Genomic DNA, 21,872 nt, shown 5'->3' with positions numbered 1-21,872 from the left:
ACGAATTGGGACCGAAGATTTTTACGTTTTACACTACAGCTTTTCTATGCGTCAACCGATTTCAATGAAACTTGAATTACTTCGGATAATTTTTGAAATTGTTATTCGAAATTATATCAGACGGCCTGATCTTCACATCTTACTCCTTACGATTTCAATGAAATTTTCTACAAAAGACGCGTTTTCAATTTTCATTACAGGCAATTAAAAAATTTTAAAATCGTGAACTTTGCTTTTTTCTTCGGCGTTGCAACCAATTGTAATTTTTTAAAAATTGTTTACACATTTGCTAGCAAACTAATCATTTTAACATCTCAGGATGGATCGTCTGGTTCTCATTTTAAAAAATTATTCCGAAACCGAGGGATCCAAAATGGGCGAACTTTTGGGTCGCCGTTTCCACGCACGATATTTCGCACGGCAGAATTGAGATGTTGGTATTTGTTTTGTTCTTGAAACGAGCGGATCAATTACATTCCATCGCGTCGGGGCACAAAGACCCCGCTCGACGCGGATATTATTTCGCGGATCGTTGCGGAGAGGGTGGAGAAAGAGTGTAGTTTCGGGGTTAAGAAACGCGTTGTGTCGTGCGGCTCGTTCGTGCATTTAAATGCGAGACTAAGAACTCGTTCGTTACCTCAAAGTCCGAGGCGAATACCCGGGGAAGAACGATTGCGATCGGCAGCATTGAATTGCAGATCGGCCGCGAATGCAAATACGTCTCCCCGGGTCGCTCGAGATTTCGTGGGAAGAGAGGTCTTTCTACGAGGAATCGTTTCAGATTATCGATCCTTTTTAGGGATTAGCAAAGAGACATCGATCTTTCGTATAACAAAACAAACTTTCTCTGAATTTTACATCAAATCTTTTAATCCATCTTCTCTATAATTGTTTGCTGAATTTCACATTCTAGAAATGCATCAGATTCCACATTCAAAACAAATTTTCTCCGAATTTTACATCGAATTCTTTTAAGCCTTCTTTCCTATAATTGTTTACTGATTTTCGAATTCTAGGAATGCATTAGATTGCACATTCAAAACAAATTTTCTCCGAATTTTACATGGAATTCTTTTAAGCCTTCTTTCCTATAATTGTTTACTGAATTTCGCATTCTAGAAATGCATCAGATTGCACATTCAAAACAAATTTTTTCTGAATTTTACATCGAATTCTTTTAATCCTTCTTCCCTATAATTGTTCGATGATTTTCGCATTCTAAACATGTATTAGATTCCATATTTAAAACAAATTTTCTCTAAATTTTACACCGAATTCTTTTAAACCTTCTCACCTATAATTGTTTGCTGATTTTCGCATTCTAGAAGTACATCAGATTGCACATTCAAAACAAATTTTCTCCGAATTTTACATCGAATTCTTTTAGGCCTTCTTCCCTATAATTGTTTGCTGATTTTCGCATTCTAAACATGTATCAGATTCCACATTCAAAATGCAACTTTGCGATTCAACGAAATTGGATATCGTCGTCCTTGCAACGAATAGTAGGTTTCTTTTAATACGTCCGCGATGGATCAAATATCCAGAAGAAAAATAGATCTTTGAATATTGTTATTGTGCCAATCAAATTAGATTACGTGGAGAAACTTGGAAAGAATATAAATAATGTTGAAGAAACAGAAACTTTATAATCCAACCATTATCGATGTCGTAAATTGTCTAAAATTGACAGCTCCGAATACCACCTCGAAGTGTGAGCGATCAATCTTGAGTCACTGTGTATTATGCGGGTTGTGTATCGATTGTTAACAGCGAGAGAAGATACTGTTTGCGTTCCCATTCATCAACACAGGCATCGCGGCCCAAATATTTGCGATGAAAATCGTCCGGCTCGATCTCGAACCGTTCGAAGTGGATTTTAGTATTAACCGCGAGCCGAAGCTAATTGGTTGCACGAGTGGGTCACGAAACGTTGCTCTAATCGTCCATTTCCGACATCGTTAGGAGGTGGTTCACCTAAATAGAAGAGCTGAAAATCTGGCAAGCTGGTATTTCGCCTTTGCGAGATATAAACGTGAATCTTCATCGATTGCAAGATCTTTTGAAGGTCGTTGATGATTTTCACACAAATGGCGCCATATACTTTCTTAACTTTATAGTATTGTAGATAATGTCAAGATGAGTTCAATAATGCGGTACACTATGACCTTCGAATGCCCTTGAACTAGGAAAATTATGATAAAACAATGATAACTTCAAAATGTGCAATCATTTTATTTAACAGAAACATTTAAACGTTTTTCAAGGCAATCAACCGCACTTTCAATTGTTTCTAAGATCTAATTATTTCTTCTTGCATGTTCTCTGGTGCGGTCAACATTTTCTAACACACTATCAGGAATCTGACTATTAATAACGACAACTAGAAAGAAGAACTATTTCACGTTTCGATTGCAATTGCTAATTGCAAGTTTCTGAACATTGGAATTTGTAAAAATTGAGGACGATTAGCCCCGCGTACAGTCTCTGACATTTGAAGAGCATATCTGGAGAATTGAACTGGAATAAATTGGAGCTGAACCGGACTGGAATGAACTGGACCAGAGAGGAAAAACAACTAATGCACTGGTCGTTCACAGTTTCGAAGAAATCAATCGCAACTCCCCAGCTGCCGTACAGGAAATAAACATTAAAAACAGTGATCGCACAGAAAAACCTGCGAAATATGAAAAGAAAAGATGCGATGGGATTGTACAGGCTACTTGGCCTGGCTTTGTTACACGAAGAAATATATGAAATTTTGGAACCTGCAATTTTGACGTGTCTCGTAGTTCTACTGTTCATAAAAGTCTTACGACCGCGAGTGGGTCAAGCGTCGGCCGTGCCGTAAATCGTCTATATCGTTTGCAGCGGTCGTTGACAGCAACCAGCATTGTTATACCTATTTGTGACGATTTTTAATCGTTCCGAGTGGAACGACGAGTTGCATCCTGACGCAATTATTCAAAATAAAATATGCAGTAAACACCGAAAAATTTCAATTGCTGTGACTTCAATGACTCTGAGCAATATTTCAAAATTGATTACTAGACTGTGGATTTTATGCATTTATGACAAAAATCGATGGATGTAATTTAAAACAGTAAAAATATTAAGACAATTTAAAATTAACCCTCATCCGTTCCTCGTATCAATTTGACACTGTTTTCCCGAAATAAGTTACACGTATTGTTCTGTTGTTTGTAGGTTTTGTCCGAAATTTCGTGACTTTTATTTTTTGAATGCGAAGCACATAACCGAGAAACCTAAGATGTAAATGTTAACTCGTCAATTGGTATTAAAAATCATCGAAATAGAACTGTTTACCTTGTTATTTTATCGATTTTTTATCACTGTATCAATTTGATACCGAGGGACAGATTCAGTTCGTGAAATGAGGAACGGATGAAGGTTAAAATCGTTAAAAATAGAAAGAATCTTTTATATAATTTCAGTGTCTTCTAATTGACGAAGAAAATTTCTATTTTGCATAAAGATCCGCGGTCTGTTGATTACAGAGGGGTTAAATCATTCGATGCGATGTGTTTTCATGCATTGGTCACGAAGAGATCAAATTGAAAAGAAACAATTCCTTAATTAATTCACGAATTAGCAAGTTAGCTCAGCAATTGGGACAAGTACCCTATGTCGAGGCATTACTGTGCTTATTATTAGCGAGTAGACGAAAACGAGTGGAGTGTTGGTTACGTGTTTGGGTTGCGCACGTTCGTCCAGACTCCGCGTGCGGTGGAAAATTGAGAGGGTCATGGAAGTCTGGAAAATGATCGTGAACTTACAAGTGCCCTCGCCAGCGGTATCCACACGCCAGCAATAACCTGGATTAACGAGCTTCCGGGAAGCGGTGGCCGGATACTTCCATCGCAAGGGTTTGTTGATCAGTGCCTCGTGGTCGGACTCGACCCGATGGGTCTCGATGTTCACCGGGCTCTGTCGCGAGCCAGCAGCCATTGGGAATTTTGTTACCCACGTGCTGGGTCCTGCAACAAACGGAAACAACCGATTATTAAATTAACAAGTCTTCTATCCACTTGTCAACACGTCGAATGACGTGCGAATTTTCTGCGTGTCGCGCGAGTTCCACCTATTTCATTCACCGAGGCGATCAGCGTTCTTAATTATCATTATTCTTTACTCGATAACGAAGTTTGCACTTTACACTACGATCTAGTTAGTTTCGACATCACTACAGTGGAGTCTTCATCTAAGCTGGACGCTTAAAATGATACTAAACAAGATATAAAATATTTCAAGTACTATTGGGTTGTGTAATAAATTCCCGCGTTTCTTGTATTTTATTTTTTCCCGCAATCTTGTGTTTTGTTAGGTAAATTATATATACATGCATTCGCAAGTCTTTTTCTTGCTCCACAAACCTATCTACTTCAATCTTTCGAATTAATTAATTTTAACCAATTTTCAGGCTTTTTCAATGGAAATTCCCGGAGGCAGAAAAATTCATTTTCGACATCTGTTCTACATCTCACTCAAGTTGTGCGGCACCCAAACTCCAAGTTTTCGAGTAAAGCCCATGGAGTGAAGATTATTGGCGATGGTAAGTGATAGACCATATATTTAAAACTATTAACGAGTCACTGAAAGAAACTGGCTATGATCATTGAATGAAATTACTTAATCCGTACTCGCTCGCAATTGCGTAAGAATATCCGCTTACTAATTCTACGATATCCATATTTTTTAAACGTATCGTATCGCAATCACCATGTCTCGATTGCCTTCTTAATCTTTTTACTGCATAGCTATCCGGGTGTTGCTTATCACGAACCTTATCAAGTATCGCACAGAGCCAGACGCGCGAAACTCTACTATTTCGGTCGTCTGTGTGAACAAACACTTAAATCCGAGATTTCGGTTTCCGATTTCTCAACAGACTCGTCAGTGGAATTCAATTCGCGACAGAAGAAACACACGTTTCCACAGAAAAGAGAGGAGAGACCGTAACTCAAGAAATTCACGGTTCTCTTTGTAACGTGAGTTTATCGTGAACAATATCGGAATCGCGTGTCGCAATGAAGAAAACTTCGTACACATACAACCGCACGTGAGTCGCGCACGTGATAACCAGAATGACTTAAGTCGGCCGATTAATTGCCCCGATTATCGGAATCGATACTATGTATTCCTACATTCGAAAATGAATATAGTAAATAAATCGAATTTAGAAACGAAAAATATTTTTTCTAACCGACCAAGTAAACAGTTTTCTAAACAGCGAATCGAATGTTTCACCATGAAAATCGAAATGCTGAGCTTGAAATGTATAAATGTACAGAGTGTCCCATTTAAAGTGGACCAGTCGAATATCTCTGAAATGATGAATGATATCGAAAAATTTTTCAAACAAAAGTTATACGGTTTCGAGGTGAACGTAATTCTATGTTAATGGTTTCTTTGTAGGTGGAGAAGTAGAGCGCATATGAAGGTCATTATTAATTTTATACAGTTCAGTATTCCATGTATAACATAACATTATTAACCTTCTTACATCGAAAAACCTAGTTTAGCAGATATCTCAATTCTAGTCTCCCTCGAAACCGTATAATTTTGTGTGAAACATTTGTGATGACTAGACTGCGGATCTTTATGCATTTATAAGAAAAATGAGTAGATATAATTCAAAACAGTGAAAACATTAAAAGAATTTAAGAATTCTGTTATATTATCTTCAACCTTTTATCCATATTGACAAAGAAAATTTTCTGTTTCACCCCAGTTTGTTATAATTCAGGTAAAACATTTTTATTTCGCATAAAGATCCGCTGTCTAGTGATGACATTAATAATTCCAGAGACATTCTATTAGTAAGTGTACTAATGATAAATATAAGATTTTCAACCTTTTATCCATATTGACAAACAAAATAAATTTCTGTTTCACTCCAGTTTGTTATAATTCAGGTAAAACATTTTTATTTCGCATAAAGATCCGCTGTCTAGTGATGAAATTAATAATTCCAGAGACATTCTATTACTAAGTGTACTAATGATAAATATTAATAAGATTTTCAACCTTTTATCCATATTGACAAAGAAAATAAATTTCTGTTTAACTCCAGTTTGTTATAATTCAGGTAAAACATTTTTATTTTGCATGAAGATCCGCTGTCTAGTGATGACATTAATAATTCCAGAGATATCCGAGTGGTTTACCCCTGCGAATCTATTACTAAGTGTACTAATGATAAAGCTTCTTTCCTTCGATTCACACCACTTGCTCGTTTTGTGTGTCACCGTGCTCGATTATCAAATCGAACGATACGTTGTCTCGGTCAATAAGCTTTTAGCGTATAACGTTTGATAATGATAAGTATGATTAATCCGCGACCGATGTCAATAAATTAACCAGGCGCACACTTCCGAAACATTGCCGATGTCTTTCGATCGTAATCTCCGTCCAATCAAACATTCATTATCGCGACACGGTATCTTGTAGCAATTCGACGCGTGGATCATGTCCTCTCGAGAGTGGCTGGCAGAAAACGCGATTACCGTGGCACACGTGACCGATGAATTTATCGTGAGATCGTCGTGTTACTATTAGTTTTAATGGTCTAACCCCATTTTCTAACGATGTTCCAGGAAATCGACGGCAATCGACGTCGGAGATCACGGAAGGATCGCCAGATGCTATCGCGCACCGCTGAAACATCGCAAGGTGAGCTCGAATTGGAAAAAGTTGGACAAAATTCGCGTCTCTGTTAATTACACGATGATCGTGCTACAATTATTTATCACTCTCGTTGCCTTCTGGTACTTCCGGTACTTGTGTACCCACTCTACCTTCTCCTTCCACGACGCTATGTCACGTGTCGCTTCCCCTTAATTCGTGCTCCCTCCCTTCATCCGGCGACACTGTTGCCGAGGACCTTGTCATCTCACCACAATACACCTAATGTTCCTTTTTCTTTTCCACGCCTCCCTATCTTTTAATAGATATCATAATATAGACCCGTTTTAAATAATAATAACTTCATTACAAAAAAATTCTGGCGCCACCCATGTTGAAAACCGCTGCTTTAGATTTAAGTATCTCTATGCAGAAAAACTTTATAGTTTTATAATTATTGTAAGAACCGTTAATATTGTTGAAGCTCAACTCCCACGAGTTTGCCCGACCAGCGTTTCACCTCGGAGCGTGACGGATCAGGCTCATTCACTGCGCAGCTGTGTGTACGCGGTGCGTCTAAAGAAATTTTCACTTCAGAAAACGTTGTTCCTTCTCGTCGACTTGTTCAGATTTCATCGTGAAAACAACGCGCACAAGTTTTCGCATTTCAAGGTCGAGCAATCAGCTTTCCTTTCTGTCCGCTGGGTTTCTTTCTCGAAACGAGATCGCAGGATAGCTGATGATCCGTGGAACCTATCAAAGCTAGCGTTTACTCCGTGGAAACATGCTCGCGTTATCTGCCCGTGCTTCAGCCGAGAGAAATACAGCTGCTGTCCCGTGCAGACGACGCGACGTTCCTTTATCAGAGCAACGGGCCGCTCCGAGGCGTTTCAAGAGCCGCTTGGTTCACAGCTCATAGCTCTCGCATGCTCGCAAGTTGCGAGCCACCATCAGCACGTGATACGGTGATATAATCGTGCGACGCAACCGCGATTATGCGCGCCGCGCGACTTACGATTGTCGCACGCCATTAATTTACGAAGTGTCTCACGGGTCTATTCGATCGACCCTGACGCGTTCGAGTGCACCGGAATCGTTTTATACCTTCGGCAGCTCCGGCGATCCGATTTTTCCTCGGGAAGTCCTATCGCGAATGATGCCAGATTCGTGATCACCCTTTTCCGTCGAACGAGGATATTTAACTACAATAAAGTTCAATTGACAGGAACAAAAATTCCGTTGTTTCGAGGTGAATGCATCGACGAACGCACACGAGGTCTCTTCGGAGAGGTTTCGACCTTGAAGCGTAGCGGAAAGAACGAGAATTATTCATACTGTTCTTTCTGATAAGTTTAATGGATATCTCCTATGAAACGCGATTATGAACAGCTGATCGGAAGAATTGAATGAAGAAAACGATGTTGTTGTGTATTTACCAACATCCTCGGGAACTTGATCCAATCACCTCCTCAGGGCTCAGGGATTATTTTTTAAAGGAAGCCTTACAGGTCCTGTTTTGACGTAACACGGTCGTTGCGGATAAAACTCCTAGGGATTCCGGTGAGTAATTTGTTAATCCCCTTCAAAATATTACCTTTCGGAAGTTCTCATATAGATTCTTACTTTACAAGAAAAATGTGTGGAAACTTTTATTAATAAGAATTGATTTCAGTTTTGCTGCGTCAAACGAAATACAAAAGGAGAATTGATGTAATCACGAACTGTAAAATGATCAGAAACTAGTTTCGACGGTAGAACATAATCGAGGAAGGTTCATACATTCCTGAAGATGTACTCACACTCTGAACTTGGAGATTTCGTCGCACAGTGTGGCGTGACGAGATATTTTAAAGGAATGAAAATATGTACACAGGATGAGGCAGATCTTTATCGGAGCACGCGTCGTGGAAAGAAAAGAGCACGAGACCCACGGCGCTAGCTCCTATTGACCGCGATCACAGAGCTGGGCCGCGTTCTAAAGAGAAAAATACCGTCTCGAGGCCGCCGAGATCTGTTTGAAGGTTCGTTCAACCTTGCCCAACGAGTCACGAGAAAACCCGAGTCACAACAAGTGATGCGATCGGGCATCGCGGGCAATTTCTCTGTAGACCTTCGGCTTCTTTTTTTCCTCCTGACCTCAGCCAGGAGTGTAACAATTATTCTTCCCCTGTACACCAATCCCCGTAACCTCAGCTTCTGAATTTATAGCTGCACAATGTCCACATGCGTAATGAAATCTCAGAAACCTCTTCGTGCAAAATGAAAATATTTCCCACCAATAATTTTCATGTATCGAAAATAATATATTAATACTTTTAAATCGTAAGACAAGATGAGTTCAACTCTACAGCAGTTAGAATCAAATAAATATATAATTAAATCTGAAGGAAAACACAGTCCAGGAAAATTGATTTACCGTGTCATTAAGCCTAGAGGAAGTGAAACCGAGAGACAGATCAATCAAGAAATCCCAGGTTGGGGAAAACCGACTCAACGAATCGTAACGCGAGGAAAATATAACGAAAAATTTGCCGAATGAAAAATTTCGAACTGCAAAGTGAGATTACGTTCAACTGTATTCTTGTGATCCATAAAATTCTGTAACGATCGGAACTCACGTCACGTATCGCGCGTTCTAAAAGCGTGTGGTCGTTAATCAGTGCGAAAGCGCAGCTCTCGCTGTCTGTCTGGCCGTAAAAATAACACTTTAAGTTCCGAGAAGCACAACGCGAAACCAACGGAATGTTTAATTGCATTAGCAGCTTCGGCTGGATTCACACGTCACGTTCCGCCGCGGCTATTATTCCGCGCGCGATCATCCAGTCGGATGTAACGTCCCGAAGAGTAAGCAATTGCCACGCCTTTTCGAGGCCGGATGAGACTGACTATCCGTCCCACCTTTGTTCCCTATTTGGCTATGAATCATGCAAAGATTACAAACCATCCTTTTCATTTCGAGCGTTAACACCGAGTCTACCGGACACGCCTAAATCACGGTTTTCAGATTTTTTTTACGATTGTCGTATAAAACATCGTATAAAAACTTCGGCTGGCGGGGACAACATTCAACCAAACTTTTCCATAAACGTTTAGAAAGATATCTCGTCAAATATTCAAATCTCTATGAAATTTTCTAATAAAAAATAATTTCTATTTCTTCGATTGCTGTACAAGTTAGGAAAATATTATGTTGGCAAGCAGAAGCAATTTGGGTATTTTAAAGTGAAATAGAGCCGAATTTTTTTATTCAAGCAATGAACTTTAATGAACAAGACATTTACCCTTTTGTTCGATGATCTTTTGCCGAAAAGAATAAACATGAAAATATTTTATTGAATAAATAAATTCGGTTTTATTTCACCTTAAAATACCGAAATCACTTTCTCGCCAACCCAGTACATTGAACTACAAGTTGGTAATCCAATTTTTATCAAAATCCTGTGACTCACAATAAGTTAACACACTGTACAATTTCCACAGTACTTCCCTTCGCAATTGCGACCAATAACGATTTTAAAAGAAAAATTATTTACACATTAGCTAGTAAATTAATCCGCCTAACGACTGAAAACGAACTCGAGCTGTTGGATCCAATTTTGAGAAAGTTATTCGTTTTTAAAAGGTATACGAACACTTTGTACACCCACTGTCTGTAGACGATGAAACGTTTCGTTTCACGTTCGCGACCCACTTCCGGTGATCCGAGGCTTAATTTCCGATCAGTTTTCGTCAACGATATCCCGACGGATGTAACATGGTTTCGCGGCTGGTTTTTGAATTATTGGACGTATCAATTTCTTCCCTCTTGCGGTCGAGTTATTTCGATGGAAGGTTATAGACTCGCGTTGAGCAGGCCTGAAACTAAGTATTATATCGAGATCGTGCACAGCACGGAAACCACTTAAAATCGATATAGAACCACGACAAACAAAGCCCGTATCTATAACGCGTGAACCTCCTTCTGTCAATAGTAACCATTAATCTTTTAACGAACCGATTCTGTTTAGCTTAGTGGGAGGGGGTCTGTACAGTCTACTGTCTACTGTTTTAATATTAATTACACGATGTCGCATCCACTTTGAAGTACCTGTTAAATAGATCGAAGCCTACTTATCGCAACTCGCGCGCATCTGTAACAATTCGACACGGTTCTCACTGATCCCGGGAAACCAATACGCTCCGCAATAATCGTTCGCTAACATCTCATTTCATCTTCTTCTTTTACCACGTGTTGAAAAAGTTCAAGAAATTATTTATGATATTATATTTAAAAGATGTAACCTATAACATTCGTAGATAAAGGAATTTACAAATTCAGTATTTTTCCATCTATTCATTTTTTACGATCGTGTCCATGTAACACCGAAAGATATTTCTGTGGTTGTAAACAAGAACGCTGCATGTCACATAGTACTTTCACTTTCGAGATGCTGCCGTTTAAAATTTTGATGCGTATGAACTAAACGGGTCCCATGGAAATCACCGGCACAGATTTCTACGACACGGTTTTCGCCGACAACATTTCTCCGACTCCAGATTTGTCCGACAACGCCTTTAACCGACAACGAATTTGATCGACAACGATTTTGACCGACAACGAATTCGATCCACAACAACTTAAGACGACCACAGTATGCATTATCATATGTATTATCATACAGTATTATCATGCAATATTATCATACTGTGTTTTAAATCGTTGTGGATCAAATTCGTTGTCGGTCAAAATCGTTGTCGATCAAATTCGTTGTCGGTTAAAGGCGTTGTCGGCCAAAGCTATTGTCGGACAAATCTGGAGTCGGAGAAATGTTGTCGGCGAAAACCGTGTCGGAGAAATCTATGTCGGTGATTTCCATGGGACCCGAACTAAACATAGGACATTGTCTTTTTCAGCCTTTCAAATTTGCTTTCATGACTTTCTGTCAAGATTTCGATTACTTTCTTGAAAGAATTTTCCATCAAGCGTTCAGTCTTTCGAGAAACAAGATATACGTGCATGTTACGCCATCAACGAAAGCTACAGCTTTCCAACAATGTCGCAACAGCTGTTTGTTGATCGATCATTTATACGACTGACAATTTTATTCAACTTGATTCCCGGATTAGTCTTTCTCAAATATCGCTAACCCAGATCTCGCTGGTAGTCAATGATACTGGATAGATGCTGCGAGTTAACATAAGTTAGTACCGCGACTACTTTCAAGAGGAAAAAGAAAAAAATAACAAACGAGTATGGATATGCAAATGATTTACGTAATTGCCATGGTTCAGCGTCAGCGATGTATAATAAGAGGCAGCTTCTACATAACGCATAATGCAAAAGATGAACTTGTTGACCGTAGGAATGTCAGCGCAGGCAATACACTATCAAATATGAAATAGATCGACGAGGAAAAGTTGTTGCTCGCGCTCGTTTAGTTATAGACTTCTTTTGATTTTCGCGTCCTTACAAATACCAATAAGATCTCAACGTACAACAGAAAATAAATTCCGAAAAACGATTTTTTAGCTACATACTAAGTTTATTAATCCTATTATAAATTATTACAAAATTTATTACTGCAGTGTCGATTTTTATAAATAATTAAAATCCTCCGTATTCATACGAAGCTGTAAGAGCTACCTGGATATTTGTTTGTTAATTATTTTAACGGGTAACAGTATTTTGAAATTCGTTTTACAATTAGTTCTAACAGCATGCTGATTCAACTTTCTTCAGATACATATAAGCTGCTACTCCTTCGATGAAAATCGTTATGTAAAATGTATAAATCAACTAATTATTCGACTAACAAGACCAAGGAAGTGGCGAGAGATGATAGCGGGAAAACAGCCGCTCAGAAAATTCCACTCGCCGCGAGATTCCTTGCAAATTGCTTGCCTCGTTTCCCACGAAATTCCCGCCAATCTACCGTTCACATTGTTCTACCATTTTTGCCAAACGATCTTCGAAACGATGAAACACGGCGATGGATTTGTCAAGGCAAACCGCAAATTCGGCCCGTAATTCAGTCAGAAGCTTCATCCAAATATGGGCCTAACTTGAGGAAAGTTTAAGCTGGAAGTTTGCGCAGATTAAGATCACCAGTTCGGGTTAAATCTGAGTAATATTTAGAGCAAGCTATGGAGCAACACACGTGGAAAGTTTGAATCAAGTTTAAGTCCCGAACTTGTCATCGGCGCTAAAATACAAGCTGGATCGGCCTTTTTGTTTAGCAGGTGAGTTGCGTAATCGAACGAGGACGTTGACCTCGATCATTCTGCGCCGAGTGAAATTCCCGCCTGACCCGAATCTCGGTTACACGTGACGGGGAAAACAACGAGAAGAACACGACCTCGTGTAGGTTCGACCAGGTCTTCGCACAACTCCTAAAAAAATTGATACGATCGGACCTCTCTTCTTTTTCTTCCTCGGCTAGGGTATAAAGCAACACGTGTCCACAATCAGACCGGAGAAGCTACCTACTTTTCTGTGGAACGGGCCAAGTGGTTCCACCGCAATCAATTCTGATCTATGATCCAATTACTTCCGCTCTGTCGTATGCTAGCCATTGCATGTCTAACATTAAACGTAGATCCTCCATTTCCTCTCTTCTACTCAATTTGAATGTCGCTATTAGATCGTTGTGTATGCAACGTCCAATTTTAGAAAGCGAATGTTATAGCGTGCGATTTAATCGAGATACACTATTACAACCTTCAAGTTTAATTGTACGAGTATATCATTTTAGTAGCTCATGCTCTACCTTTAACCCTTTGCGGACGAAGATTTTTTAAAATATTAAAGAGATGAAGTAAATCAGAGAAGATCATGTACCGAAGTCTTGAGTGCTGGAAAAAATGTATCATGTACGCAATTACATTAGTTGTCTGCAACTTTAGGAAATGAATCATAAAAAAATAGCATAGTCACGATGTCGTCAATGCGACGACATTCGTCCCCAAAGGCTTAAATACATTTTATTATTTCAACGTCACTATCTTTATCTCGCGACTTATTAGTAAACGTAATTTCTCCAAAATTCTCATCACACGTCATCTAGTAATCCATCCAGCTTGACAGAAAAACTGAAGTCGTTCGGTCCATTTATAAAAACAGCTATTCTAATTTAAAGCTCGAAGTCAATTACGAGACTGACAGTTTCGCGCCAAGCCTGAAGCCGACATACTAGCGAAAATTTGAAGCGACTCGAACAGAATGTTCAGCATGGAGGCGTACGCGACCCACGTGTCCCGGAACATGTTAATAATAGAGGATTTCTGAACGGAACGGAACAGAACAGTTCCTCCAAGATTGCGTTTCTTGATTATTATTTAAAATAGCGAGCGTTCTTGTGTAAAGCATTGTTTTATTTAATTTAAGTGGCCATCTATTATTCAAAATAAGAGGTTTGCAATATTTTTCCGGGGCGAATGTTATCGAGTTATGGCCGCGACCTCGAGCGGCGGCAACAATGGCGGCGCTTCCGTCGCGAAAACTTGCCCGTTAAGTAGCGAATAAATTCGAGTGTTCGGCGATTCGGTCAGCGAACGGTCAGAACCCAAACGACTTAATCGTCGATCTGCACGCCGCCGGCCAGGAATTTATGCAAATCACGGTATCCGCCAGACTTTGCAATTGCACTTGCACCGGTTCAAAGATAGCGCTGACAAATTGGCCCCAGATTAAGGGCATTTCGGAGAGGCATGCACGGTAACCGGGTAAGGCGATGCGAAACTGGGTCTGCGACCCCTAAACACACCACACTGCTACTGCTACTGCTGCTGCTGCTCTTGCTGCTACCTTTCGTGTACGTTTCGCTTTGTTCCCTCTGTTTGCGCTAATATCAGCGTTCACGGGCGAACGTCGATACCGTTCCGACTCCTTAAGTACCGGTATTCAGACACGCGTTCACCGCGCTCGATGTACACTGTCCCTCAAAAGTGGTTCATCGTTTACACGTGATTCGTGTATTCGCGCTTATCTGAAATGTAACTCGAAACTTGAACGCGTTCCCCACCAGAATCAGGCATCTATTTACTCTTGACAAATTAAATATCGTCGTATGAATGAAAGACTGCCGATCTTCATGCAAAATAAAAAATGTTCGCATTGATTGCAGGACGGGATTAAGTATTTTAATGTCTAAGCTCTCAAACTTTGCACAATTTTTTTTTATTAATTGAAACTACTCTGGGGGCTGACGTAAAAGAAATTCAAAAGTCGAAGATAAAGTAAACTTGGAAATGGTTCAAAAAAATATTTGATAGTCGTGACGAGATCCGATTCGTTACCTCAGATGTCAGACATGCGTCACTGGAATTGATGGACACAGTGAAGGGCAGATATTTTGAGACGATTCATTTCGCTTAGGAGGGCGGTTTATTTTTCTTGGAACGCAATGAATCGATTGAAAGTTTCTTTGGCAGAACTCCCCGCGGGAAATCTACGCGCGCGATGTTGGACTAAGTGGAAAGTTCGAGAGTATTAGAAGAACATTTAGGTAATGTAGTATTCATTCGTACTATTATTAAGTATTCATAAAATGAACAAAAAAAAAATCATATATATAGAATAGAATTATTCTAGCTAGGAAGAAATGTTTAATGTTCCAGTTAAAATAGCTACGAATGCAAAGGGTTAATATTTAACAGTAAAACTAGCGAGCACTGAAAGCGATTAAAATGTTTTAGCTGATAAAAATGACAAGGCTCTATTTATTTAGATTTCGTGCAATTTTTATTGCAATCTGCACTTGAATATAGAAATTTATCGAACCATTTTCCATGTAAGCAACGTCATAATTTCAATAATTACAAAATTAAAAATGTAAGACCGGCCATTTGACCGGCAATGGCAGGTTTAGTGTTAAGAAAACATATCTGAAAGATGCATTTCATCGAACATCTTGAAAACTGTCGCAGCTAGACGAACAGTTCACAGGGCAAAGTTGTGCGATCTGGCACAAGGAATAGATCTGCGAAGACAGACTCGAAATATCACGATTGGTGATAGACATTTTTATTAAAATCGTAAACTGTAACACAAAGTGGACTCGTATGCCAACAATTAAAATCCGAAATAGAAAATAATTTTGTCCAGCTAGCGGCAGGAGTAATCGAAGCGAGAGTAGTGCGAGCGCGCGATTCCGCCAAGCACCGAGGCCCGTGTGCAGGAGGTGCGCGTGCTCCCGCCTCGTTACCCAGGGTACAACGTGCTCTCCATTCTCGCATTATATTTATGTGTCCGCGGTCAGTACTTTGTATATACAACCTGGCCACGTGGTCTATACACGGCTCCGAGATTACAACTCGCCTGTGCGCGAGAATGCGGCCTCGAAGTGGGCGGGCTTCGCTACCGCAATCATTCTTGCCGCGGTCAGTGCGCTCTAGGGTGGTCCTAATAAATAAATACAGTTTTTTTTCCGATATAACAATGTTTTTTCCGCAACAAGAAAATCCTCTCTTTTGAAGTTTTCCGCTCGACATTGCATAGCGCTAGAACCAGAGAGCATGTCATAATTTTATCCTTCTCTTTATGATCTGCCGGACAACTTCATGGGACCCATAAACTCTCGGACGACTCAGGAACAATGTCACGTCGAATAGGTCCCGAGCCATCGTCTTACATCGAAAGAAAACTGCAATAGGTTTGTAAGTTTCGAAAGTTTTCATGATTTCAAGTCGTTTTCAAACGTAACTATATTTCGTTAGTTTGGAGTTAGTATACTCGGATGATTAACAATCGAATTTACTTTCCTCGTGTACGAATAATGGTCCACCCTTGTCGCAAGGAACTGTGCTACCCGCGGCTCTTACTTTTCAAACGGTGTATTTACTGTGCTTTAATAATGCTCGACCGGCCGCTTTAATCTTTATAGTCTGCCGGACAACTTTATGGGACCCATAAAGTCTCGGTATCCTCATCCACAATACGTCGAAAGCCGTCCCGAGCCATCGTCTTACATCGAAAGAAAACTGTAATGGGGGAAGCAACCGGGCAACGGGAACCCGTGAAAGTTTCAAAACTTTTCAAGTCGTTTTCAAACGTAACTATATTTCGTTAGTTTGGAAATGTTGTTTGTCCCGTAATTAACTCGAATTATAACGAATTTACTCCTAACTTTCTTCGCGTACGAATAATGGCCAACCCTTGTCGCAAGGAACTGCGCCACCCCTGGCTCTTACGTTTCGAACGGTGTATTTATTGTGCTGTAATAATGTCGGACGCGGCTGAGTCGCTCGTGGACGACACGGCAGGTATCATTAGATGCAAACGTCTGTAAAGACCGTTCTAATGATCCTTTCCGGTCATTGTCAGCCAGTTAACCTGACAGGTACGCGCAAGAATCACAAGCACGCTACAGCGCGAGAGGGGCACAGGCTCGCTCGCCTATATCTGGGAGAACAGGTGCATCGGCCTGAAGCACAACGAGGAAAATTATTGATTTTCGTTTACCCGGAGAGAGCAGGTAGTGTCCCGCGGCAGCATAGCGAGGGCAACGCCGTCCCTTGGCACGAGTGGGACGCCCTGCATTCGTAGACAATGGCCTTAGGTCAGTGAGCCTGGTGCCATCGTGACACCGTCGAGTCAATCGAACCACGAATGCACGAGATCCTCTTATCACGGTGGAATTGCACTTTTTATCCCACGACGATTCGTGCTCCAGCAGCTTAACCCCGCGCGCCTATGCCATTCATCCCCCCCGCGAATCTTCAATTCAACTTCGCTTTTCTAATCAAGACTGAACGAGCGAGCCCGGCTAACTTGTAGACGCGGTTTTGATTCGATTTCGGAAACGTTCGAGAAACTTTCTTTGTTAACTTCTGCGTTAACGCTTCGTCGTGCCGTTACACTCGACAATCTTAGCATTAGTTGCAAAAGAGCTGCGACTACCCTCCTCCAATAATACGATATTCGTTCATTCAGATGAAAAGTGACGAAAGTCAAAAACGTACAATTTAAAGAAGTGGACATGTTAAAACTATTTAAGGACGTCAACGTATTTGTTTCAGCTTAATAGGATAATTAAAAGAAGAACACAATTTTTATTTGGCTTCTGTATCCTGCAATCAATGCAAACATCTTTTATTTTGCATACTATACAATTAAATTTGCATAATATACAATTAAAAATATTCTAAAAATTTCGTCAATATCGGTTGACGTTGCAATGAGCTGCAAACGTTCAAAGATGGTAAAAATTGCAGATTTTCACGATTTTCGGCCTATATCTAAGAATTCTTACATCTTTCAATGCCTGTCGTTTTTTCCCACATCAACCGATTTTGAGGAATCTTTCACAGTGCATATAATTGACACAGACCTACAAAACGTACTTTTGAAATTTTCAATATAGGCCTACATAAAAAAGTTGTAAAATATTACTTTTAGTATTTTTTCTACAATTCCGATCAATTGCTATTTTTGAAAAAAAATTTGTTCAGATCCTGTAGTAAACTAATTGCTCTAGCTTTGCAGACAAGTTCAAATCGTATAGTACGATATTCAAAAAGTTATCGTCCTTTTTAGAGCGTCGTCCGAATATTAATTCGAGATAAAAATTGTTCTTCTTTTAATTATCCTATTAAGCTGAAACTAATACGTTGATGTCCTTAAATATTTTTAACATGTCCACTTCTTTAAATTGTACGTAGCCATTTTTGTCATAAATGCATAGAATCCGCAGTCTAATAATTAGTATCGTTTTAGAGCCAAATAAAAATTGTGTTTTTCTTTTAACTATCCTATTAAGCTGAAACAAATACGTTGATGTCCTTAAATATTTTTAATGATTGAAAAATTCGACTTTCTAACAGAATATGTAGCAGATACGTATCTCTTTGTCAACGCAACGCATCAGCTCGTGATAATGCTTATTACACAGCAAATTCCGCCTCTTCCTGCTTAGAAATCGAAACAATAACAATGACTGATACCACCGTCACTATCTAATCTGCTCGATTCACGAATACGCAATGAGTTTCGTAGATTCGCGTGATACGTTTATAATTAGTCATATCATAAATATAAACGTGACTATTGTGTCTGTCCTCTTCATGGAGGATTAATTCTATAACTCGGTACATCTATTGTATGACAAATAAGATTAGAACAAACAATTACGTACATTGGAAATCTCAGCTTTGATACGCGTATTATCTTCATTTTTAATAAACCAGAAGAATCAGAACAGAGTGTAAAGAAAAACTCTGAACCGTTGTCGAGTGGAATCGAGTGTCCCTCGAACGATTAATCATTTCTCACGATTGTGCACGTTGTGTACAATATGAACTATAGTAAGACTCTTATTTTGAAGTTTTACGACCTCGTCGAGAGCTTAATCATTCTCAGATGACGTCTAATTGTGATCGACACGCTGCGATCGTTGATTTTTGTCGCGTTCTTTTTAAAAAGATTTTTAAAAAGTGCCTCTTTTATTTTTTCATGTAATTCTTACCAATTGTAATTTTTAAGGGTGAGTATTTATTCGTGCAGTATTTCGAAGGGAAGCTGTCTCTTAAAATTAATTGTTTTCTTTTTTATAAAATTTTGTTCTTTTCTATGGAAAGAACTTGTCTACGAAAATTATGACCAGGTACATCGTGAACTTCATGAAGTTACAGTAAAATGGCAAATAGGTCGGAAAATTCAACATTTGCATAAAAAGATCTGGAGTTTACTTGATTAAAGATATTCTATTGAATTTTAGTTCTTTCTGGTTTGTCTATTCGACTATAAAATTTCAATATTCGAGAAATCTGGATAAAAGAGCTACTTGCTGTCAAAAGTTCAGATAAAAGTAACAAAATTGCTGTGAATGTTTATCATGCTGCACTGCGTGCTCAAAGATTTATGGGTTGTTATGAAGTTAATCGCAATTAAATCAACAATCCTAATAGATTGGGTGGCAAATAAAAGTCACGAGACACGGCTGTCATTCTTCGAACGTGTTGCGCTCAAGCCAGTCGCCATAAGAAAGTGAAAGAAAGATATGAATTACAGTGTGGTCGATTTCTGAAAGTCACGTTTAATATGCCCGAGTATCAAACCAACAGTGACCGATATTTTTCGACGTTTGATTTTGTTACTCGAAGTATTTTCTGTGATATCGAAAGTGTTCGTAAAATTAAAATTCGCCAGGATAACCTGCAGTATCGTTATTTCCTCTGTTTCGTCGCTGAACCGGATGAGACGGAGGTTGAATATTTCATCAACTATACTGCATAATACACATGTTACGAGCTAATATAGATTTAACCGTGAAAGCATTATCTGAGTTCTACTGCGAGGGCAGAAGTATTCATACTATTCGCGAAACGTACATAGGATTCTTGCATATAAGTATCAAGTGCATGCCATAACTTTTGTACGTAGTACTGCAAGTGTTAATCATCCATTCGTATAATATAACAGATGGATTATTGTTTGTAGTTGGAATTTTATGTTTTATATGATCTCTAAAAACTATTTAAAATACTCTAATTGTAGCTATAATATCTCGCTTGGCGATGTGCACGAATGTGTAATATAACAATTCACTTTCAATGTAAATTCGCAGACTAATAGAGTATATAAACAAACTTTCAGTTTTATGTACTTTAACACTAGTTAAACAAGTTACTACTAGTTAACAAGTTCTGATGTTGTGAACACAAGCTACAAAAAGAGTGTAAATTAGTTTCTAAAACTGTGAAACAGAACGAGATCTAATCACTGGAACCCTAAAGTAAATCGTAAGGCGAGAGGTTAACCTACGAGAAGAGTGTAAATCGGTTTATGAAAATCAACTGCCAACAAAGCGTGTGTTTCGTTGAACGGATAAATTCGAGACAGAACCGATAGAAAATGGTAGAATAGAGAAATATTTACCATTCTTGAGAGAGTAATCCCATTGGCCCTCCATCGCGCTGGACGAGAATCGGGTTATCGAAAATTCAGGTCAGGGAAATTCAAATCCGAGTAGAGTTTGCACCCTGTCGTCTTGTCTGCTTCCGGTCCTCGAGTTAATCGAACTGTCTCACCTCGATTTGATTGCGAGAATTGTCACCGCGAATTTTCCAACCGAGCGCACGCACAATCGACTTCGAACTCGAAATGAAAGTCAACTGTCAGTGCGGTTTGTGTACCGAGCAACAACTTCAGCGCGCGCGTCTCTTCGTTCTTCCTACCTCCGTTTTGTTTTCGAACGATCGTACACAAACAACTCGATCACACTGGAGGTGATTTATAGATGGGAACGAATCGAAGATGATTCCTCACTTCCTGCTTTTTAAAAAGGAAACAAAAGGTCACTAACCCTCGAGCAATCGTCCGCGTATGCGACGCCGGCCGGCCGATCACTGGATTATATACACGCGTCGGTCACGTGATTGCTACTACACCGACTGGAAGGAGTGCGCATGCGCCTGGAATTGTTTACACGTGCACTGCGATCCCGCCCCACCATGTGCACATTAGCACGTGCTCACACGCAGACCTCTCACTGCAATATAGCGTTTCGAATAGTAAATATCATTTACTAAATAGGTAAACAATCACGTTTATTTTCACGTACTTGTGTAGCTTCGTAGCTGAAGCATTTGGTTTCATACGAGTTGGTAAAATATAGTGTCGTTCATTCATAAGAAAAGTGACACAACTTAAGATATATATTTCTAAAACATGTATAATAATAAATATATAAATTGTGGTGTACCTCTCTTGTAACTAATGAAACATTTCGATTTTGTTATTTTAGTTCATTCGAATTCGATTCATTTCTGAGTATATACATATATATAACAGCAATCTAACTTATCTCAAGTGTTGCAATTTAAAAACTTCACGCGATCGTGATCGATAAAAAATTCAGAATATAAATGGTGAAAAAATTCGAAATTGAGAAGAATGATAATATTCGATATCCTCAAGCAAATTATATTCTTTTGTATCTGAAGAAGCAACGAATCCGTAATCCGTGTCCAAAAATTTTAATTAAAAGTTACTGGTACATGCTTCTTATAAAAATGACAAGATTGATTTTATTTAGACGTTGTGCGACTCCTATTGTAATACGTGCTCTACTAAAGATGTCTACACAATCGTTTCTTATGAAATCGTATTTATTATATCAATAATTGTTACATAAAAAATGTGAGATCGGTTATTCTGACCGGTGGTGGCAGGAAAGATTAATAAATGTAGAATTGAAAGAGTTCAAAACTAAACAAGATCATAGTTTTCGTTGTTCCAAGCCAAACGACTT

At 39.2% G+C, this 21,872-nt stretch overlaps 1 protein-coding gene and 1 long non-coding RNA gene across 3 annotated transcripts in view; one reads left to right on the top strand and one right to left on the bottom strand.

Annotated features, from left to right (window-relative positions):
- Cah1 (carbonic anhydrase 1) overlaps positions 1 to 20,959 on the bottom strand; it is a 48,653-nt gene extending 27,694 nt beyond the window's left edge. Inside the window, exons 1-2 of the mRNA XM_076427843.1 lie at positions 20,498 to 20,959; positions 3,798 to 3,998 (exon numbers count right to left, since the gene is read on the bottom strand). Coding sequence (XP_076283958.1) covers positions 3,798 to 3,998; positions 20,498 to 20,531 — 235 coding nt within the window. The 5' untranslated portion in view covers positions 20,532 to 20,959. The remainder of the gene's footprint in view (positions 1 to 3,797; positions 3,999 to 20,497) is intronic.
- LOC143210716 (uncharacterized) lies at positions 3,948 to 10,952 on the top strand. 2 transcript variants are annotated; one of them, XR_013009322.1, is made up of 4 exons: positions 3,948 to 4,345; positions 4,442 to 4,573; positions 6,618 to 8,205; positions 8,318 to 10,952. It is a non-coding gene; the product is annotated as an uncharacterized LOC143210716 (long non-coding RNA). The 2 variants fall into 2 exon arrangements; XR_013009321.1 differs by having other exon boundaries at positions 3,948 to 4,573.
- Positions 20,960 to 21,872: the final 913 nt, after the last annotated feature.

This window comes from Lasioglossum baleicum, chromosome 7 (genome assembly GCF_051020765.1).
Source record: "Lasioglossum baleicum chromosome 7, iyLasBale1, whole genome shotgun sequence".
NCBI lineage: Eukaryota > Metazoa > Arthropoda > Insecta > Hymenoptera > Halictidae > Lasioglossum > Lasioglossum baleicum.
Note: the sequence above shows the minus strand (reverse complement) of the source record. Positions and strands in the feature narration are given on the sequence as shown.